Source organism: Pithys albifrons, chromosome 7 (assembly GCF_047495875.1).
Source record: "Pithys albifrons albifrons isolate INPA30051 chromosome 7, PitAlb_v1, whole genome shotgun sequence".
NCBI lineage: Eukaryota > Metazoa > Chordata > Aves > Passeriformes > Thamnophilidae > Pithys > Pithys albifrons.
The window spans coordinates 14,751,926-14,775,687 of NC_092464.1; the positions used below are offsets into that span (position 1 = coordinate 14,751,926).

General features: G+C 36.2%; 1 protein-coding gene across 12 annotated transcripts in view; it reads left to right on the plus strand.

Annotated features, from left to right (window-relative positions):
- Positions 1 to 23,762, plus strand: part of PARD3 (par-3 family cell polarity regulator) — a 447,638-nt gene that overhangs the window by 419,902 nt on the left and 3,974 nt on the right. For all 12 annotated transcript variants that reach the window (XM_071559915.1, XM_071559924.1, XM_071559920.1 and 9 more), the window contains 2 exons: positions 12,588 to 12,708; positions 22,110 to 22,237. In XM_071559915.1, coding sequence (XP_071416016.1) covers positions 12,588 to 12,708; positions 22,110 to 22,237 — 249 coding nt within the window. The remainder of the gene's footprint in view (positions 1 to 12,587; positions 12,709 to 22,109; positions 22,238 to 23,762) is intronic.

Sequence of the window (23,762 nt, forward strand, 5' to 3'; positions counted from 1 at the left end):
CAATATAACCCTTGAATTACAGAGACATTATTACACTTTGAGTTTATTTCAGAGATTAATCTTAAATACCAGTGCAGTTTTATGCTCATGTTTCATTAGTCTGTCACTTAACAGCTCATTGCATTAATAAAGCTCATATTATTGAAAAATATTAAAAAAATTTATAATTCTGTTTTTTAAGATAATTGAAGGAGGTGCACTGAGCTTTAAAACTCGAGGTAGGAAAATGGGGTAAAAAGAATGGGTTAAATACCTTTTTAAAGAAATATATTTGTTAAAATTGACATAGTCTTCTATATATGCCTCTCAGACATTTCAGCCTACTTGGTTGTTTGGGTTTTTTTTGGCAAGTGAAAAATGGTCAATGCAGTAGAAACAAGTCTATAATTTGCACTAAATGGAACTGGCTCTGCAGTTTGCTTATGGTAATAGTTGCAGTTACTTTGTTGTAATATTCATCTTGTCTTTTGAGAGCATGAAAGAGCATTTTGTAAGTATGTATCAAATTCTTCAGGTCAGCTGGGTTCATAGTTCTGCAGGCTCACAGGTCAGGAGCTTAATTTTCTTCTTCTGGCAGAATTCCTCTTTGCTGGAAATATCCAAAGGAAACTCTTAAAAAAGATGTAGAGAGCATTGGAATGTCAGGGTACAACTTAGCCTTCTGTCGATTGTTTAATAATTGTACATTTTCTAGTGTTGTGAAAATTAATTTCTTTTACTGGAGAGTAGTTACGTATGAACTTTAGTTGGACTCACTAGCTATTTCCCTGGAATATAAATTGATGCCATCAGTTGTTTGAAAAATTCCATTTTCATCTCAAAGTCTGTCATCCCATCAATGGCTTCAGAGTCTGAGTCCTGAAATAGAGAAGAAGGAAGGAAGGAAAATATCTTAAATAAGGAGTAGCAATGGCAAATTTTTGTTTTGGGGGGTTGTTTTTCATAGATATTTGTTTACTGTATAGATCAAATGCTTAGTGTGTCCTTTGACAAGTGCAGTCCGTTAAATGCTTTATTCATGAGCTGGGATCAAGGGATTGTCTCAGTTCTAGCCTGCTCTCTGAAATAAGATAATACAAGCAGTTTCTATTAAGTAGTATGGTTTAGGAGAGTGAGGGGAAAATAAGAAATTCTTTAATCACTTTGATCAGATTTGAATGGCAGAAAAATCTTATGCATTAATGTTTAAAATTAGAGATTTTATCAGCAATCATTTTAGTAAGTAGAACTTGAGCTGCTGTGCTGAATAAATATACTTCTTAGTACATGTAATGTGTTGATTTCCCTGGAGTTCCTCTGTAATTCATGGTAGAGAAAGAATGAAGAACTGAACTAGTAAATAACAAAAAGAAGAAACTAAGTGATGCAGATGTAAGTGGAGGTGTCTAAATTGGTATGATGTGCATCTTTCTGGTAGCCCAGGCATAATTTACCAGATCATTTCTGAAGCAAATTGTTTCAGAATCAATCCCTGAATTTCATACTGGTAATGAGAAACTAAGAACTGAAAATTATTCATTATTTTTTCCCCTAAAACTTTGGTTGGATCTTTAGATGCCCTTAAATTCTAAAACTCAGTTGGATTCAATGGGTCTAGACAGGTTTACACCAGTTAAAGCTCAGGCCCAGCACTGCATTTTAGAGCTCGGTACAGGAACTGGCATTGCTGTTCTTTAGCTAGAATCACATATGTAGCAATTTCCATTTCAGTGAAGCTTATGAATTAGAATTCTCACTTTCTTAATAGCGTTCAGGAAATAATTTCTGGTTTCTATACAGGGACTCGTGAAGCGAGCGTACGTCAGATGCTCCAAAGGCAGCAGAAGGTTCTGGTTTGCAGCAGCGTTTTTGCTGCTGGGCCTCCTGCCTCAAGTGTCCAAAATAGAATTACAGTACAATTTATTAAATTTATTACCATGCTGTAGAAGAGAAGGCATTTTCATGTTTTTATGATCTGAGGCTCTGTACCATGTGACTAATCTGTTATATTTTGGGGATATCTGGCCAGTGCAAGTCTGAACGTCAGCAATGTGCGTTACACAGCCGTGCTTAACGTCTGCAAAACTTTTTTCTTTTAGCACTTCCACTTGGACTGAAATCTTTCTAATTATAGATGTCAGAATAAAGCAGTATCTTAGAAATCCAAACGAAACTAGGTAATGATGACAAAATAAAGTGATATCAGTTTGGATATATTTTAACATGATGTCAAAACACATTGTCATCAAAATCCCCAGAGACACCATTATGGTGTCAAAATGAAACGTTATCAACCTAAGACTACAAGAATAACAACTTGAAATGATACTATTGTAACTTTGTGATGTAGTGACAATATCATGCGAAATAAATTTGGTGTACTAAGTGGAATTATTATGTATGTTTCATTTCTTTCAGTTTACTAGAAAGCATATGGCAATTGTGTTATTCAAGAAAACATTATAGCATTTGCATAGCTTTTGCTGAAGTAATGCAAAAGTTGAGATACAAATTAGCCACACTGAGGAGATCTTAACCACAAAAGCTGTTATGTTGCAGTCCTTGGTTTATCTCTGGCATGGCTATACATTTCTGTATGTTTCAGAAATTAAAAGATTTAGGCTTTTATTTCCATAAAGGAGAATTCCAAATGGTAATACAGCATGGTCTGTAAAGAACCCTTAAAATTACAGTAAAGTAAATGAGAACTGTTTATTGTATACAGAGTCTTAAGGAAGGCTAGTGCCCATTTGTTGTTATGTGAATGCAAACACAGAGAGAGGCTTGAATGACTTTTAGTTTTATTCTAATGATTTTTTCCACCCAACATTAAACTGCTGTTTTGTACTGCTATGCCAATTGTCCACCCTCTACCAGGCATTCCTAGTACTAGATTTTCTTAGGATGATTCATTTTTCAAATAGCTTGAGCCCAAGTTAGCCATCTAGAATAAACTTTATCTGCCCTATTATAATTGTCTAAAGCGATAATCCCTCTACTCTTCTTTGTCAACGAAGAAAGGTAATGAGCTCTTGACAGTAATAATTGCATCCAAAGGCAAATGCTGTGACTTGCCCTCTGGAATAGCTATTTCTCTGTATTTCCCTTAGAAAGGGTCTAGATTAGTAGTTTTAACTACATGCCTGCCTTTTAAATGATTAAGAGTGGTTGAGAAAAATCCATCCTTACCTTCTTCTGGTAAATAAATTAGCTTTCTATAGCCTTTATCAGGCTAATTATCTTGACAAACTACTGAAGAGGCATTACAAGTAAATGTTGTGTTTCTTCTGCAGTCTGAGAAATACATGCTTTTGGGTTTCTGGAATATGCAGTTGCAGTGAGAATAAGCAGCCCAACAGAAAATATTGGAATTCAGGATTTCTGATCCAGTTTTTCAAAGCACAGCAAGACTCTCAGCAATTACTGACTATCCTGTGCAGTACATCTGAAAAATAATTCCTGAGGAAAAACCATTTTTAATATTTCCAAGAGGAAATATTAGTGAAAGAACTGGAAAATATCTTAAGTAGTAAAAGTTGAGTTCCCACTAACTCACTAAATAACCTAGTGAATTTTTGGATAAAAGGTAATTGCTGGTTTTGTCTGTCCTTACCCGAAATTGATTATTTTTTTAATATAACTCTAATTTTATGGCAATTACTAGTTCTAAAATTAATCAAGACAGTGTGGTAGTAAAGCATATTAAAACATTTATTTATTAAAATCTTCATCTTTAAGATAAAATGCTGAAAGGATTTATCCAGAAACCAATTGTTTTGCAAAATATCATATTGTGTTTTTTATTCTCTCCATATGCATATAATATTTAATTAAAAAATCTTAATTAGCTTTTGTGCTAATCACTATAAATCTTAGAGATCAACTTCATAAGAAGGCAGCAGTCATATGAATTTAGGCACCAATTCAAGTAATCAATCTTTGCTTTTATTTTAATTTTTTCTTGGTTGAGTCATATTGTGTGCAAAGGCACTGAATGATGAAATGCTTAACAGTAAGTTCAGATTTAAAGTTGTATTTAGAAGTTGCAAATCATATAGTGTGAAAAATAAAACAGTGATCCCACGTTTCTCTATTTTTTATATGGAATTTCTCATCTACTTCTGATGCTCCTGTCAAATAGGGTCTCTATAAGTTTCAGATTTTGGAAACTGTCAAACTTTGGCTTAGCCTTGGTATCCTTAGGCCAAATCATTTTTGTTTGTTTTTAATGGACAACTTCTCATTTTGCACTTGAAAATTAGCCTATAGTTCGAGTAAGATATAATGTAAAATCAATCAAAATATTATTTGGAAATTTATAATGCAATAGCTCCTCTGTCAAAGTGCAGAAATAATTATACTATAATTATGTTAGCAGCTGGTAAGGACAGTGAAAGACATGTGAACTGGGTGCAATGTATTGTCTCTTTTAATGTTTGGGCATTTAAAAGAGATATCTTAGTCCATATGTCAGTGTTTGTCTAGTGATACATTGTTTGATACTGGAGTTTAATTAATACTTTAAAACAAGATGTCACTTTTTTTGAGGGCAAATGTTCACAAGAGTCAAAAACATTCTATTTTGTTTTGCTAGTTCCAACACCCTGGCACCCATTGCTACCTTTTTTCTTTGATTATAGAGAAATAAACCAACATCACATATTTTTGAGGTTTCCAGTATAAGTTGTCTCATTATATTATGGAAGACTTGAATAATTTTAAAGAAGTGGGGGTTTGCATTTAAAGAGAGCTAAATTTCACCATTTATAAATATATATTAGAATAAGGTTTTTCTAAAATCTTTTTTCAAATTTGAAAATGTGAATAATTTGATTATCACTTTTGATGCATCCTTCAAATCAAATGGTGCAATCAGGATCTTTTTTTCTCCTACATTTTAATGTTGCTAGACTCCTCCAATGAAGCTTTTTCTCCACTCCAGTGTTGTCTTGAGTTGGGCTCTGAAGCAGATTTTACAGGGTAAAACACGGTGTCAGCTCAAAGCAGAAGCTGAGCCGTGCTGTGTGCCGGGTGAGTTGGGTCATACCCACGTCACCCCATTCCCACCTCTCAGTGGCGCTGGCTGCAGACAGATGTTCCTTTTAGGAAATTGCTGCTGTGTTTTGAGCAATGATGGCTCCTCAGCTGCTTCTGCTGCCCCTCTACCAAGTTCTGCCCCCATGTCTCATCTGGAGAGGAAATCAGAGGGAGCTCTCCCTAAACAGTTTCTAGCAAAGCAGCTGGATTAGCTTAATGGGAAACAAAGACTGACGTGGCCTGAAGCCTACTCGGAATCTTCCAGATGATCCCTTGTGCTGGCACAGGAATGGCCAGCTAGCGCCAGGAGGGGATTCTTCTCTGTGCTATTTGTTAAGTGTCTTTGTATTGCTGTGCCAGGCAATCCTCACATTGACACAAAATAGGCTGTGATACCTAATTGTGGATGTTCATCAGACCTAATAGCACTGGAGCCATCATTGTCTCTTCGAGTTAAGATAGCAGATTCTTAGCAGATCAGAGCCCATTTCCTCCCACCTGACTTTGAAGTAACTTTGTATTTAATTTAGAATCAAAAATGCAAATTTCTCCTTTGCTTGATCACCAATATTCTTTTTATTTTCTTTTTTTTTCTCATGATTTATTACATCTTTCTTTGTGTATTTCTGCTATTTCTTTCATCATGAAAAATCCCCAGTAAGATGTTTTATTTTGTACTTTCTTCTAGGTTACATGTGATGTTCTCTTTTTTCTTTTCCTTTTTTTCCCCCTCCTAACTCAGAAACTGCAGTACCCTACAACAACAGCTGTAACAAGTTGTGTGTGGCTGAAAATTTCCTTGGCTTGTATCTGCAAATTCTGTCTGCTCTAAAGTAAGGCATAGACTGTGAGATAACCCAGTAGCTGAATATCTGTTTTCAGATGTTTATAGCAAGCTCCTCAAATCCTTGCTTTTCGTTTTAGTGGAAGAATTCCACTGAAAAGTAAGACTGGATTTCTGTCTCCAGTGTGCAGGCTCTGACAGGCTAATAAGGAAGAGTGATGGTGGCAATAAAAAGGGTCTTGGGTGCATTCTTCAGATTTCACTGGTTGTAAAATGATGGCCCTACTACAGAAGGGCCACAGAGGGACTTGAAATGAAATCTAGTCTGGAAAGTTTGAAGAGACTGTTGTGGTGAAGTGACCTCCCCATCAGCTCCACCTCTCCATGTTGTTTATGGCCATCACATCAGAAGCAAGTTCTGAATTTTGAGCATTTGAAATTTCCTTTTCAACCCAGAAAACAGAGGGGTATCTTTTTAATTTTTAATTATTTACTCTGTTGAAATTGTGTAAAATGATCATCAAAACACAATGTCAAAATTTGGAAAATAATTTTATTCAATGAAGAAAGCAAATGCATTTGGGACTTGTGTAACTTCTTTAACTTGATAACTACTACTGTGAAGGTAAAATGGAATGACATAAAAATTCCCAATGAGCTGATTTCACATGCATACATATTGACATAAATCCTGAAGTTTAAATCCTGTTTTGATGGAATTACTATGCTGAAGTGTGTAGGTATGTGTACAGGTAACATGTTATATCTTGCTTGTCACATTAAGCCAATCCCTGATTTTGACTACCTTTAAAATCTGCAGACTTTAAAGGATATATAATTCTCTGTGTTCATTTAGCAAATATAAAATGGCAAGAGAGGATGATTTTTATAACCTTGTGAGCAGTAGAAATAAGCCAAGATTGAAAGAGATCTGGGGGGAAAATTCAGATAGGATGTATACTCTTCAGCATGCAAGAAGCTGCCCTTGTTAGAAACTAACTTTGCATGCATAATTAATTTAAGCAGCACATTCCGCTTCTTACAAACTAGAGGAGAAATTGAATTCAGGTGTTTGGTGAACATATGGGGGATTTACTGTGAATTTATGACCTGTGGTTTGAGTGTAAAAACCCAAGATACTAACTGATAAAACTTAATGAAGCTTGTGCAGAGAAGCTATTTTTATTTGCAGTTTCGTAATTAATAATTTTTTGTTGTGTTTAACACTTCTCCCCTACCTTTTTATGCCTTACTCCCAGTAAATTCTTTGATACTTAAAAAAAACAAAAGTAGTGTGGGGTAAGCCTTTCTAAGCCTCTTTCCAGGTCACAACCATGTAACAAGTAAATTTGTAGTCTCACATATTTGCTGCCTTGCTCAGCTAATTTTTTTCTCAGACTGTCTATAGCCATTTTGTAATCATGCAACAGCTCTTTTATACAGTGCCTGCTGTCCATGGTTGCTCCTGTTTGTGTGCCATGTCTGTGTATGTTAATATCCATGTCCGCATGAGAAATCTATTCCCTGATGTCTCAGAGAAGGACTGTATGCAGGGCACACTGGAAGGAGGGAAAGAGCCAAATTGGTTACACTAGTTTGAGCTTAAGAAGTGGTATTTAGATGTCGAAAAATAAACCATAGAACAAAATAATAGGAAAAGAGCAGCGTGCTCTGGCAAGTTTGTGGCAGGAAGGAGACGGTGAGAACTCTGCTGCTGCTCAGCCCCACGGTGTGTGGGCACAGTCATCTGTGTCACTGATTATTAACAAATCTGTTTAAAGTGAAGAAACCAGCAGACTGTGCATTGGAGTATGGTGATAACTTTAAGGCTGGTAAAGGGCATACTTTGGTTTTGTATTATGTCCATGACTTTTTGAAGCAACTTGACAGTTTCTGCTTATTCACCCTCAAGGGCCGTCTGAAGCAGACAAATCCATCTGCTTAGGGTTAAACACTGAGGCAAGAGGTTGCTCGAGTTTCAGTAAATGTAGCAGAGTTTTTATATTAGCTCATCACCACTCTGCTTTCTGTGGGCTGTTTCATCCTGTTCAAGCATTGAAGAACTCGGTGAGTTCTGAATTTTGGTGAGGATGTGTGCGGCCAACTACAGCGTGGCCACCAGAGCTAGGACACTGTCAGTCCTCACTGGGATGGAAATAAACTCTTGCTGCTCCTCTTTATGTGTAAACACAGGTAGAGTCAATTCCAGCTCTTGATTTTTAATTACATAAGTAATCTGCCCAAAAGAAAAGGAGTTTAAATTATACAAATGGATGATAGTTATTTGCCAGCTTGAAGCAAATAAGAACCCATCTGTGTTTTATAACTGCTATCCAGAGATCTAAGCAGCTGGTCAGGACAGCAAGGCCCTGGCAGCTCAAACGTAGGATAAAAGGTGTAAAGAACTCTTGTTTGTTTGCTAACCTTTTGGTTATTCTAGTCATGTTGCAGCTGCCTGGTGATGCTGTTAAGACCCTTTTCCATACTTTTTCAGGCCAATAATTTTTTCCCCAAGCTTTACTCATCCCTATTCCATAACATGTTTGTATCTACTTTATCACACTGAAAATCTGTCTGTTTTGAAAGGAATACAGCTCTGCACATCAGTGCATGACATCACACTAAGACATTGCTTAATGATCTGAGACTCTGATGGCCATTGCTGGAACTGCTTGTTTCTGGAAATATGCGACAGCTCTGGCCTGTCTAAGCCTTGCTTACAGTTGCATTTTCAGACCGTGCTGGTGGTGCTGTGTTTTAAAGCAGCATTCACAATACAACTTATTATGAAAAGTGCCATCTCCAGATGGAAGGCAATGGGGTGCCAAGTAAAGCTGTGATACAAGAGAACCTTGGTGCTTTGCAACCCGAATAAACTTTGGCCCTAAAAGCCTTTCCTTGATATTATTTTTTTAAGAACATTTAATATTGAGAGAAATTTGATAGAAGAACGTCTTTGGCATCTGATGCTAGGAGGTGCTAATTGTCTTCTGTAAATTCACAGCCATCCCATTATTAAGTAGGCACAGGGAAAGGCTGTCTGGGCAAGCTGAGGTTACTGAGCAGAGTTGTAATTCTGGTTGTGCTGAGAAGTTTAAAGTCAGCATAGGTCAAATCTTTGATAGACTTTGAAATGGATTTCAAGTTAAACTCCTTTCTTCCTGCTAGTAGTCCTGAATTATTTGTGGTGGATCTGCCTTGAGACTTTTGGTTCATTTGAATGAAAGGCTCAAACAAAGCATGGTGCATTTAACTGAACTTTTGAGGACTTGCACCATATATCTGCAAAAGGGAATTTAAGCAGCAGGCACACCTGCAACCTGCATTCTAGTAGTCTGTTGATATGACCCTGCCTCTCTTGGGTCAATTCATCCAATAAGTCAAAATCCATTTTGCTTTAGACTGGCTAAGGACACTTCACACTGGATATAATTTGTTTAGCTCTATCCCAAGGGATAATGATGTCACTTACATAAAGAGTTATAGATAAAACAGACCATTTCAGGACCTGAAAAGGAATGAAGTTAGGTTTGCACTCTTGACTCAAAAATTTTATTTCTAACAGTTTCTTATTGTGATTATGATTTTTACATTTCCCTCCTTCTGCAACTACTAATTGGAAGTTGAACAAGATCTCAAGTGGGTGTACAAAGTGTTCCCTGAGTGCAGTGGGAGAAGTAAAAGGCACAGCAAAAAAGCACTGATGATAAAATTAACTGGATAAAGAGAGGCATGAAAAGAAACAGGAGACAGCATGGCAGGCAAGGACAGAGATGTACAAGCTGGTGAGAAGGTTAGGGCAGCCATAATTTAACCTAGAGAATCAGAACAAGGTTGAAATGAAAATGAAAGCAAAAGGATGCCAATCTGAGATATAGTCTAAGCCCTCAAATAATCTTTTAAGAAAAGTAACTTAGCCCCTCAGCTGCCTGCCTTTTCCCTTTTCCTCTTCTAAATGAAAATATTTAATTTTTTTTATTATTATGAAATGACTGACTTGAACTCACTTTCTGCTTCTCACAGACTTTTTGAGCACAAAGAAATTTGAGTAGATACAGAAGTGCTTTTTTCTAATTTTGCGCTTTCTGTGAAGTAGTCCTTTTTATAATTCATTTCTTTTGCAATTTTCTAAATTTGGGTCATGTCCCTTGCTTTTCAGATAAAATAGAAATATTGTTGAAAGATTTATCTCTTCTGCCATTATCAAACCTTTAATAACTTTGAACAGCTTGACTTCTTTTTTCTTTTCTGTTCTTTTCTTTTTTTTTCTTTTTTTTCTTTTTTTTTTTTTTTTGTTATTTGAATAAGTTCTTAGGACTGAAGAAAAGTTAATCAGAAATCCCAGGATCCTTCTTATCCTCTGTTATTCTATCTCTGCAGTGTTAAATTCATGCATTTGCTGTTCAGGAAAAGACATAACTTTTGGTTTCATGGCATGGATACTGCATTTGCCTGCTATTCCTCTGTTGATATAATTGTTTTATTGAATATCACAAAGCGTGGAGAACTCAACATATCTATAATAACCCTTCTGGTAGCCCATTTTGGGGCTGGTACAGTATGTCTGTTCTGTGTAATGTACAGGATTTATGCAGTGCTTTGGGGCTTTATCTTCTGTTTGTCATTGGATGGCTGCTTCAGTGTCACTTTTGTCCTGTGGTTCCTTAGAGTTTTTCAATCTCAATTATGGAAGGCTGTTTATTTATCCATCTTCTTAACTACTTCAAGATTTCTACATATGTCGCTTTTCTAGTAATTTTTGCAATGAAGTTCAATGGCATTTATCTTTCAAACATGTATTATTATACTTGAAATAATGATACTCTATTTTAGAACATTTAAGTGCAATTTATCACACAGAAAACACTTGTCTGTGTAGAAAGCATTGGACTACTTGTTTGTTGGATTAAGAATACCTGTTTTAAAAATCAACAGGCCATTTAAAAGTGTTCTGTATGTCTTATACTGATGAATCCATTTAAAATGTGCTGTGTATAGCAATGCATGGGAAAAAAAAAACCAAGGGGCTGTATAGCAAAGCTGGGTGGAATTTGACAATAAAGAATAAATTTGCATAATATAAAACTGTTAATGGAGATAAGCTGTTTCACTAAATTAAGTTGACTTAAGGAAATAAAATTTGCAACACACCTACAATGAAGTGGAGATTTTGAAAATACCAGTGTTTCATTTCCACCTGTTCTAAATAAAGCTTTCTTTTAATTGTACTTTTCAAAAGGCTAATTTGCACATAGAAGTTGACTTACCCTACAAATAAAGCCTTTCTTAAAGCTCACATTCGGGGAAAGAAAAGGAACAAAAAAAAAAAAAAGAAGAAAGCATAAAAGAAAACACTTCTCTAAATTTCTTCCTTTACTTTGCCTTTGGTTTCAAAAAAAGAGAAAAAATCAATCAACCGAAATCTCTTCAAAACTGAGTTTTTGTTAGAACCACATTAGTTTTTCTATTTGGCCAACCAAGCACTGATAACCTGAAAAGAGTGGGAGAAAATGCCTCAAACATCTACAACTTCCAATCCCCTGCACCTACTACTCCCAAAAGACATGGAAAACAGTCACAAATGCACTCTAGAGTTGTCTCTTTTCGTACGAGAGAAGACATGGGATATAAATGCACTGTGTTTTATTGTACCCTCTGTCCAAGAACAGAAATCTATGGTATTGCTTTCCACTGTCTCTCTGCATTCTTCTCCTTTGAAACAAAGTAATAGCTATCCATTCCTCATCAACTCTTTTGAAATAAACAATGAACTGCAGGGCTTAAGAAGTCCATAATAAAAGATTAAAATGCTCCTGGTTAGTCTTGATATAACATATGTGTTTGTCAGGCTTCCTGTGATTCCCACATTTACATGTTTGGAATACAGTGGCATTGTGGAGGTCAGGCAGGAGCTGCACAGCTGGAAGAATATCAGCGAGATTAATAGATATCCAGTTTCCCCCTTCCCCATGAAATAAGCCATTCCTGTGCATATTTCATTATGGTTTCACATACACCTGTGCTGTGAAGAGTGGATTACCAGGCACTGTGGAAAAATCGATGGGTTTGAAGGGTTCAGGGTGCTGGATGTGCTGGTTTGTAGCCCTACCTGAGGGGCTGAGCCCTCCTCAGCCCACCAGTGTGTGTGGGGCTGAGGCCAGCACTGGTCTACTGCCCAGATGCATTCCTGCCTACAGTGCTGGCAGATGGAGTGCTTTTTGCTGGCCCCCAAGCCTTTTAAGGCTTTCAGACTGATCAATTTAAAAGACTTGTTAAAAACAGAGCTAAGGGTTGACAGGTTTTTATTGATTGGGGAAAATAACCAAATTTTATATAGGTAGAGCCTTCAGACATTGTAATTAATTTGATGAGAATAAAGATCTGACAGTCTACCTACAATTTATTGATTGGGGGAAAGTATCTTTCATGTTTATTCTGTAACAGAGATCATTAAGACTTTTAATTTTCCTTTCCTCAATAGTCTGACTCTATGGCATCTATTGCTCCTCATTTATAGGAGTGGCATATACTAAAGAGATGCCAACAACTTTTGATGATTTTTAGGAATATTCTCATTTTTCTTATCCTTGCAAAATCAGAAGCTTCTTTATAAGTCAAACAGTATTAATAATCTTTAAAAAAAAATCTACAGATCTTTGTACTAAACCCTTGTAAATTATCCCTAAGTCTGTACTACTGCACAATAGCAGCAGTCCTATGTTAAGAAATCACAGTCACAGGTGGCAGTTCCCAAGTATACTGATCATTTCCATCCTCCCTCTTTTAGCAACAGGTCGACCCCTAACAATCACGATCGGATACAGCGCCTGAGGCAAGAATTTCAGCAAGCAAAGCAAGACGAGGACGTGGAAGACAGGAGACGGACTTACAGTTTTGAGCAGCCATGGGTAAGTGTGTGGAGCCTCTCAAGCCTGGGAAGGTTGGCTGCCTCGTGCTGTTCCTGGGCTGGCTGGGAGGAGACAGATAGGGAGGCAGGTTCCTCTACCTCCACACTTCTGCCCTTGCTGTTATCCCTGGGTTTGGTTCATTGATGTTTATTTAATTTCTAAACTTTTTCAGCCATCTATCATGTGTGCAGATAGCATTGTTTGCTCTGTGTTTAGACCCTTGATTCTGTGAGTTACTACTTGGATTTTTTGCCTCAAAGGCAATGTCAATTTATCTGCAATTTTCAAGGGAAATCAGAATAAAATGCATACTAACAATAAGTAATTTAGAGAGAACATGTAACCTTGTAAATGGTATTTTCTCTGAAGCAACATCACTGTGATTAGTTATTTTCATAAAAGACAGAGCCGTGTCTTTTCACAGTAATAATGGAGGGATGTGCACACTTTACAATAGTACCCCTTCACCACTTACATAAGCTGAGATAGTTCTGTATCGAGATATATGTCCTAATTGATCATTTAAATCCTGTTCAATCTGATCTAGCAATGCGATACAATTATGTAAATTCATGTGCTTATCTTGTTTAACATAATTAAATGACTTAGTGTTTTCCTTTTAATCAATTACGTATCCTAAATTAGGATCCTTTAAACATGAGACAAATACTGTAATTCTGTTGAAAAGATCATGATAAAGACAGTGAACGACTTGCTTGCATTCCCAAAAAAGTGGTAACTGTGTGATGGCAACAGTAGAATCTCTCACACCTTCCCCCGAAGCAGGTGTAGGTGATGGGTTATTATTTCTTAGCATTGCAATGCACACCAGAACAATGTGGGAAGACTCAGCTGAAGAGCTGTATCTCTGTGTAGGAAGTTGCTGAGAGCAACCTAGGTAACAGACCTAGGTAACATCATAATGCATATGTCATCTTTTGTTTACCTGTTGTGGTGGATATAGAAGTGGGGGTTTTTTGCTTTTTTGGGGTCTCTGTGTCCTTGTCCTTCTTAAACTCACCAATTTGAACCTGTGATATTTTTGACATGCAGCATGGAGACGAACAAAGGTAAATGTGTCCCTAAATGACTTAATACTGCTTAACATACAGTATCAGGATATAGGCTTCTCTTTTTCCTGTGTTAGAAAACCTCTTTCTCTGAAATTTAATAAATAATATAAACATTTTCTTTATGACTAGAGGTTTCTGTTTTAATGTGAGGAAGATAATGTGATAGCTCATCACACTGAGTTTAGCAGTTTTGGGTAAATTTGGGCTGGGTGTAGGAAACACTTTCCATTATGCCTATTAACTACTGTTTAGTCTCTAAATGAGAGATTTAAGCAACATTCTTGGGAAAACTGTGTATGAGAAAAACTTGCACTCTTGAAGACTTGGGAACTTAACTACTGAAGGTCATGGGCCAAATTGTTGTATATCTAAATGCCATAGCAACTTTAGACAGTCAACTTTGCTTTTATTATAGTTTTCTGTAATGAGCGAAGAGGGAATTATTTGGATGACAGACTGATTACCTTAGGAATGGAATAATTTCCTAAATTGTGGGTCAGAACACTGACCTTTCTTTTTTCTATTATTCAAACAAATGGGATATCTCTGTTTACTCCTCTTCTACAGATCATGCAAATGAGCTCAAAGTGACTAATTCAGCTTAATGTATTAATATAAATTCTGGAGCTTATTGTTGCTTTTGTAGGAGCTGCTCTGTTGTTAAATACATAGGTGACCAAATGTTTTATTTTAGATAAGTACTTTAAAAAAAGTTGGCCCAGGGTCTATTTGAATTATAATTTTATTTTTCATCATGTACTCTAGCCTTTCAAGATCACAATGCTTGGAAAGGATAAAGCAATGATCTCATCCATTTCAGCAGTTCATAATCATTTCAGTGTCAAGGAGCCGTAACCCTTTCTCTTAAGGAACGTGTACTACTTTAACATATTAGTCTAAAACAATGGATTTTCTTTAGAAACCCTTGCAAAACAGATCCAGATGTATTATTAAATACTAATGACACAAAAAGATTGCAAAAGTGGTTTATGATATGTATGTAGGAAAATACTTAAATACATTCATCAGTATCTTTTTAGTCCATCTGTAAACTCTTGGTTCCAAACCACAGCAGTGCAAAGTGCGCCTGGAATGTACACCATTGTTGAAAGGTGTGTTTTCACCTGAGGGAGATGGGTTGTACAGCCACCATAAACAACTGCATCCAGAGAAGCATCAGAGCTGCTTGACAGCCCCCAACTCTGACCTGCTTTGGCTAGAAAGAGAGGAAAAACCCATTCTCAGGGAAGTGTGAGCTACAAGATTATAAGTTGCTTGCAATTCTCTTTAACAAGCTGACAGGAGGGTTGAGGATCAGGAACAAAGTGCTTATGTGATGTGGGACTGTTGGTCACTTTAAGTATAAATGAACACCAATTTTGCAGTGTAAGTAATGGGTATTGCTGGAAATCTGGCAGCTCTGTGGATATTCAGAAGAGCTCAATACCTCAAAAACCCACTAATACATTACCAAAATGATCCTGTGATCCTCACCAACTCCAATGCATCGCAGACTATTAATGGCCTGTGACACAGGACTCCAGTTACCAGTGACAGAAGTTGTCAGTGTCCTGCGTGGGTGGAGGCAGATCTCCCCACCAGGAGCGCTGCCTCACACTGGCTCTGTGGCAGCAACACTGGTCAGTGCCTGGCTCATCCCCTTCTGCCTGTGCCTGTCAGGGGAAGGTCATCTCTCCATAGACAAGCAACAGAGCCAGACTTTTTGCCTGGCTGTGTTTTCCCTGCCAGTAAACAAAATACTTGACTGCCTGTGAGTGTTCACACAGCATCAGGCAGCTTAACAGACAAAAAAAGTGATAGCACTGGAATGAGATGACACCGTCTATTAAACAGCGTAACATTTCTGCTCAAGGCCATTTGAATGACACACTGTTAGGGTTTAAGTAACTGCCTAAATGTTGCAACACTGAGCCATCTCTGAAATCCAGTAGTTCTGCAGCTGAGTCAAAGTTTTATAGAAAACAAATTTGCGTTTGTTTATTTTAAGATAACTTTCTTAGGCAATTTTTTCTCTTATATGGCTTTTTGGGTTTTGTATGTATGTGTGTGTGTGTGTGTTTCAAAAACAAAGTACTAGAGGCTTTCAATGGCAATACTATAGGCCTGATGCTGAATGGAACAAAGAAAAAAGTAACATAAAATATGATTCATCCATTTTAATCCTGCTGGTGTTAATTTCAGTAAGAGTTTGCAGAAATCTGTATCTGGGCATATAGAATTCCATGTGATTACAGTTATGTGTAAAAATATTTAAGGCCCTTGCTGTTGCTATGTTATTTTTATACCAATGCAGGATTCTTTTGGGCTTGTTTTTTCTGTTTTGTATCAAAGTTGGGCTTCTGGTTTCTGGGGTTTTCTGGATTGTGTGAGGTCTGCTGAGGTTTGCCCTTCCTTGTGCCAGTCCCAGATTGTTGTTGTAATGTGTTCCATATCTTGTATTTTTGCCTAGTCACATCTTGATTAACAGACTCCCCTCCACCTTCAATAATAAAACCGTTCCACCATAAAACTAAATTTTAAATATATGGAAAACATTGCAGCTGGTAGCCAATCCTGCTTGTAGGACCCCACAAATTTGTAGGAGAGACAAAAGTTAGTGGTTTATTTCTTCATATTTAATAAAACAATTGGTGCTGAAAATGGAAAGTGGCAAATTCTATTCGCAAATACATTCATCTCCAGTCATCCTGTATCTGTTTGAATGATGGGAGAAAATTGACATTGAGAGAGCAGCTGAGCAAACTCTAAATATTTAGGAGTCAAATAAAAAGATGTTTTATTTTCTAAAGATAACAGTAAACTGGGTCAAAATAAATATACTACCTGACTTGTCTGAATATAGCTTTAAATCACATGCTCAAATTTGTGAAAAGTAAATAATTACATGATTTTCATAAAGAAAATACTCCAAGAGTCCTAATAATATATTTCTGCATAGCCTGATAAATGAGGGCTCAAAAAATGTAGGGACTATGCTTGGTTTTTTTCAGCTGTTTGTTGGTGTACAGATCTTGTCTCTAAGAGACTTACGGGAAAAAAAATTCTTTTTTATGTGTTCATGATACTCATTTCTTATCCCTGTATTCAAGTCCTTGACTTACTCAAAGCCAAAATGAATTCTAAATAATCTAAAATTCTCTAAGAAAAACAAAAGCCTGATTTTTATTTCTGTGACTTCGACTGTAGCATATTAATATTACCTGGAAAAAATGAATGACAGACTATATTCAATACAAACATTGTAATGTTTATATCAGGGTGTAAGTTATGTAGAATTACTGAACACATTAATGAGAAAGAGAAGCAGTATATTAATTCTTTCTATTATTAATCCATTTCAAGTTTTTCTTTTAGGATATTTTATGCAAGATACTAGACAATATCTAATGGAAAATTGCAGTTGCCAAATACATTAGGAGCTAAATTGCAGTTTCTCCTACCCCGATCTGTTTCAGAGTGGAAACCAAAGTTATGCAGAGCAGCCTCTCCATGGGTAACTCATCTTCAGCTGTGTAGATAATATCCATTTGTGTGAAACCTGCAAGCAATTTCCTAAAATACCAGCACTTTTCTTTTTTCTTTTTTTTTGTAAGATTTATGCTCTAACTTTAATATTCTATATTTTCAACTTTTTTCCCCACTAGCTTCAATCTACTAATTTATTTGAAATAAAAAATGAAGATAGAATATTTTAAAAAGAAAGGCATTTTGGTTAGCAAATAAACATAAGTATAGCTCACAGACATACAGTGCATGTAAATATCTCCAGCAGAATGTAAGGGCTTAGTGGTTTGTTGCTTCCATACTGAATATTTTCTTTTTGCTGCTCCTATCCACATAACAGAAATCTTTGTCCCATACCACACTGCTCAGCTTCCTACATACACACTACAGAAAGGTATAGAAAGCAATAGGATTTTCTTATTACATGGTGTTTAAATTAATACACACACCTGCTGGCAACTTTTAAAAGACATGTTACATATATGTTCTGTTCACCATAGCAACATAAACAAAAATTGAAGTAAAAATAGTTTTCAAGGACATCTCTCAGAAACATTGAATGTTTTTTATCATTCTGAATTTTGATATGCACAGTTACTGGATTGTCTGTCATCTGTGCCAAGTACATTTACACATAAAGCAGGCAAGGTCATTTAATCTTATCTATTTCTAATTAGTGCTGAACTATAATAACCATGGACTTTTGGAGGGCCTTGTGTCTGCCAACTTCCCAGGTGAACTTGAAACTTCTCAGTTAAACACAGAGCTTAATCTGGAAAAAAATGAGCACATTTATTCTAATATTAAATAGTAGTCTTTCTTTTTTAATAACTGGGAAAATACTAAGGGACTTGCTCCTTTACTAATCTCCCTATGAACTATTTCTGTATCAACACAAAAGAGTTCTATGAGTCTGAGTAAGCATTTCTCCCAGCTTGTGCCTGAAGGCTGTCTTATGTGTTTATCACCTGAATTGGTTGGATCTCGCTGAAAACCAGTGCTATGGATTGCCCCCATGATCTCCTCTCTGTAAACTCTGTGGCAGCTTTGGTCTGTGCCAGTCCTGGAGGATCCATACTGCCACCACACAGAACTACCCTCCCTGGGCAGAAATGCCACTCTGCAGGGAAAGCTGTATAGGCATCCCCTGGTGTAGGTAGGAAAGAGAGGATGGGCCTTTGTCCCTAAAAGATGCTGCCCTGGACTGCTGATAGTGGGCAGTGAAACATGAGCCATGGATGCACATTGTCTGTGGTGTGAAAAAAATGTTCACTTAAAGTGAGAAAGTAGAAACTTTTAACTTTGCAACCCTGGTTTTAAATTAATGCTGCTTTAGAAGACAGTTGTGTAATTTCATCTATCTTTAAGCACAATTTTACATGCTGAATATTGTTTAACAATGCTGAATGCAGTAACTATCATTGCCACTTAAATGTATTGTGGAAGACATGAACACACATTTATTTGTATAATGCAGCCTTGGTTGTTGTTGTGGCCTTGACCGCATCCTAATTGAAAAGGTCAGTGCTTGTCATACATCTCACTGCAAGCAAGGCCAGAGTTCTTATCAATCTGTTCTGTGAGGATCAGGCTGTTGCCAGGTTTGTTGAATGGTTTCAGGTTGTTATAATTGTACTTAGCCTTGTGTTGATATCAGTGTTAAAATTACTGTGTTATGTATGTTCCTTTTATGTGTTTTTTTGTTGCTTTTGAATGATCTGAAAATAGTGCAAGTTATATTTTTTTACATTATCTACTTTTGATGCTGACATCATTGTGGTAGACGTATAGAGATGTGTGTTTATGAATATATTTTATATAAATATATATGTATAAAAGGATACTTTGGGATTGAGACAAAATTGCCAATTAGTTTTTGAAGATTAAGGTTTTTATTATGCAAATAATTTTTATTTAAATACTTTAATCAACAGCATATTGAAAAGGTAAATCACTGTGAGATGATTAGCATTTTTCTGAGCAAGGGTCCAAAATGGAATATTTAAGTTTTTATATCATCACGATATGGGTATTCTCTATGGTGTCACTGAGGTTTGGAATGAAAAGTATTGAAAGAAAGACCTTTTCATTAATAAGATGTTTGAATGTACCTGTCTGTGTGTACATATGTTATGTTTTGGAATTTGTGATTACATACAAAGGAAGTATTTTTATGTTTCATTGGTATATTTTTGGGTGCTTCAAATAAGACAGTAGATTCAATTATATGAACAGCTTATTGTAGATATGAACATTCAGACTAAATAAGTATCCTTTATAGATTTTTAAGAAATTCAAGTTCTCTTAGTTTGATAGGGCATACAGGTACTCATGACTGCAGAAAATCAGATTATAGATTTGAGATGTTTGCCTTTAGACCCATCAAATTATAAACACTATCCATTAGATGAAATGCATTGTGAACTGCACTACAGAGAATCCAGAGCTCACTCCTCAGATCCCATCATTCTGGGCATGCACTACAGCAGGCAGACAGGAGTTATAGCTCCTGCCTCCATTTAACCACTGGTTCCTCTGTGCATTGAAAAGAAATCTCTCTGAAGCCACATTTTGATCTTAGTCCATTCATTGTCCATTAGGACTTTCAAAGCCTCTGGCACTTCAGTAAAGACTTTTGTGGTAGCTTCACCTCTCTGCACATGTGTGTGCATGTACTTGCATTCATGCTTTCTAGATGATGCATTTTATTGTCTTGTATAAACCTTAACTGAGCAGCATCTCAATCCTATCTCCACCTGTGTGGTAATTTAATTATTGTCTGTACTAAAAATGCCTTAATCTGTTATATTTAGAGTGAACTGAAAAAAGTGGAGCTTTTCAAACAAAGAGAAGCAGTTCTGATTTTATATCTTACCTGTGATAACTACTTTCTCACATATCATATAATGTAGCTGCAAGCTTTCCAATGTTGTTGAATTGAAACCCATGAAATGAGGAGATTGCCTCTAAAATCTTAGTTTAAATGTTTTTATTCTTTATGGAGAAGTTGATATGGGAACTTCTGAGTTTCCCTCTGGTTCTCTGCAAGCTGCTTATAACCACACAGGAAAGAATTCACAAATAAACCTAGCAATTTTCAGGTAATGACTCCCTTCCATAAGCTGAGCCCTTCAATAAAATACCAAATGTCAGAAGACTCTCAATAAAGTCAAGAAAGTTAGAAATGTTGACATATGCAATAACTGAAATGCTGCTCTGTATGTGTTACCCTTATTTAATATAGTAGGAAATCTCCATGGGGGTTGTTGGTTTGGACATACATATGTACAGCTTATTCATCTCTTCAGAAAATTTCCCACAAGGCTGACATGCGATTCTGTTTTCTCAATTTTGTTGCTTCATCTTACAATTCCTAAGGCATTTTTCATTGGAAATGCTGTTTTACAGAGTTTTTTGCAAAGCAAACCTATTCTGAAATAGACATCACTGTTACATTAAGAATTCTCTTAATAAAGTCTATGCTTTCATATTGTGATTCTTTTGCCCAGTAATCTTCCAATAACAGGAAGATTGTATCTGTTAAATTCTGAACTGAGACTGATGTTCTGCCTGAAATGTATAGTCATTGAAAACAAAGTTTCTAAAAGTTGTACACCTGTTTCGAATGTGCTGTGTTTCTGGCTACCTGCAGGTATTTGCCTATATAGCAAGACAAAGGAGAGGTTTGTGTCGCAAATGACAACTTTATAGTTTCTAAAACTTGTCTTCAGTGTACAAAGCATTTGAAAAGCCTTTTATCTTGCAGATATTTGTGAGCCATTATAATCTCTTTCTGCTGCAGAAATTCTAATGGCAAAAAACAAGAGATGTTCGTTTTGAAGAAAAGCACAGATAAAAAAGGCAAAAAGTGCTTGAACAACAGCAACTCTGAGACAATCTGTTTCAGTCCCAGGCTCAAACAAGTGGCTCCCTAACCTCCCCAACCACATATTTTGAATAGAATTAGTAATTTTAAGGAGATAGAATAATGCTTTGTTTCTTTATAGATGAAGCCTTATTAGTAAAACAACAAGAAAAGCCCATAGCATTCTTTGATTTTTGTGACACTCCGTTTTGCAACTTGAAATTACAAAGTCTGAATATAGTAGTAATGGAAAATGAAAAGTGATATCTCTACAAAAGTTAACTTTTTTCATATTCCAAAGTTTAGATCCAGCCATTCTGACAGATCTTGATGGGTAATACTCTGTATTTCCAGAAAGACTCTTCATTTTCTCTTGCTCTTACTATTGGCCTCAAAGTTTCAAATTGTCACCTCATTAAGATCCTACTTAGAGATACTGGAGTCTACAAGACACTTGCTGAATTTATCTACTTGATAATACCTAACCAGAAAATGTTTCCCCATCTCAGAAAAGCAAGCAATGGGTGTCTAGGCCAACAGCAAAACAGGATGGTTCCACTAAGGGAGAGCATCTGCTGTGCTCCCTTTCCCCTCAGGTTCTCAGTGGAGTGTTAAACTTGGCATTACCATGGCTGGGCTAACTTACAGAGTCTGAAGATCTGTTTCACTGACTTAATTTAAATTACAGTGTTACTATAAAAGCATATTCCACTCTGGACCAATGTTTTTCTGATACATCTCAGAAATGGCAGGTCAGAAACAAAATCTGTAGCACAGGCCACTGTTACAGGTCAGAATTTAAACTAAATATTGTGAAAGAGCTGCTTGAACTGCATGTTGAAACAAATATAATTATTTGTGCAATAGAAATTTAAATGATGACTCTTTCATGGTTGTTTTTCTGCTTCGTTTAAGACATTTTCATTTTTGTTTTGTAGCCAAGCACCAAGACGTACTCACAGAGTGGCAGGCACTCCGTGTCAGTAGAGGTTCAAATGCAGCGGCAGCGGCAAGAGGAAAGAGAGAGTTTCCAGCAAGCTCAGCGGCAGTACAGCTCCTTACCCAGGTATGGCCACTCTCTGAAGCTGCTCCGTGCTAGGAGCCTGCAGCTCATTTCATTTGTGCAGAAAAATGTCGTACTTAGTGCAGGCACTTTTGTTTAGCATCGATATAAGGTGGAATGTATTCACTGTGGAAAAGGCAAAAAATTTCTTAAATGAAAGCATGTGGTAGCTGTTTATTTTAGGAGAATTGCTTCAGAGCTGATTTCACGGGGATTTGGTGACACTCAGCACCCAACAGAATTGAGACATTAAAACAAAACTATTCTTTGTGGGACACCATCCAGTTTAATTTTCTGCTATTACAGAAGTCTCCTGAGCATGACATGAGTCATCCCATTTTGACATGTCAGATGATTCTTTTCTGTTGCCTAATTCTTACTGGGTAGAAATTCTATTTTTGTGATGATAATACAAAGGAAAAAAAATTGAAAACCTCCAACAAAAGAATATGGAACTGAGAAAGGTATCCAAAAAATCAGAGGCCTTCAAGTTTATAGTATATACATTTCTTTTAAGTTACTGGGTCATTAGCAATGGAATACTGAAAATTAATACTTTTTTATCTAAAAAAATTATATTTTTTAAAAAAATCATACTCGTTTTTTTTAATTAGTTGTTTGGGTAAAAGGCCTTTTACTTGATATTTAGTTTTAAGAATTAATAGAAATTTTGCCAACTTGTATTTCTTATTATCTATCATAGTTGAGCATTATGCAAATAGTCTTTGCATTTTGAAATATCAGCAGCAATGGTTGAGTGGAGAATAATTTACACTGGAGGCTGGTGTCAAATTGCTTTCCAACAAGGGTATATTATTTTTTGTGGCTCATGTGGAAATAGTGTGGAAAAAAAATTTGTTGCGAGAAGATGTGTTTTACCAGGTATATTATAACTCTTCTTTTTGGAAACAAATATAAGCCTCATAGCAAAGTTATCTAACCATGGTATCTTGCCAACATCTTTGAAAATAAAACAGTTTCAGATTTTCGAATGCTTTAACACCTCTCAGAGTAGAATTTTTCTGTTAAGTTTGGAAAGTGGGAAAGGGGAATGTAAAGTTACTGTGTTTTCTGAGATTGTCAGTTTTTCATTTTGAAAATCATTATACTCCCTTTTCTTCTAATCTCTTCCTTCCTTCTGAAGTGACCAAACCTATTAATGCCATATTGTTTGTCCTGATAAATTCTCTCTCAGTTCTGTTATCCCCAGCAAGGCACTGGTAGAGTGGAAGGGCACAGACTCCAGTGTTACTTTTAAGATGGACGATTTATTTTTAGTTTTGAAACTATAATTTTTAAAACTGACTTTCCCTGTTCTCAATCACTGGTAGCATTTAAAAGCTGGAAGTCAATTGCAATGCAGTTCTAATGTCAGAAATTAAGAAATCTAAGGAGAAAATTAATCTACTAGAAATGGAAAATAGATCACAGAATAGAGCATAGAAATGCTTGTTTTGAAAACAGTTACTGAAAACTACTCAATTTGGTCTTCAACATGAGAAGTGACTAGCAAGCTAGCAATGCATGT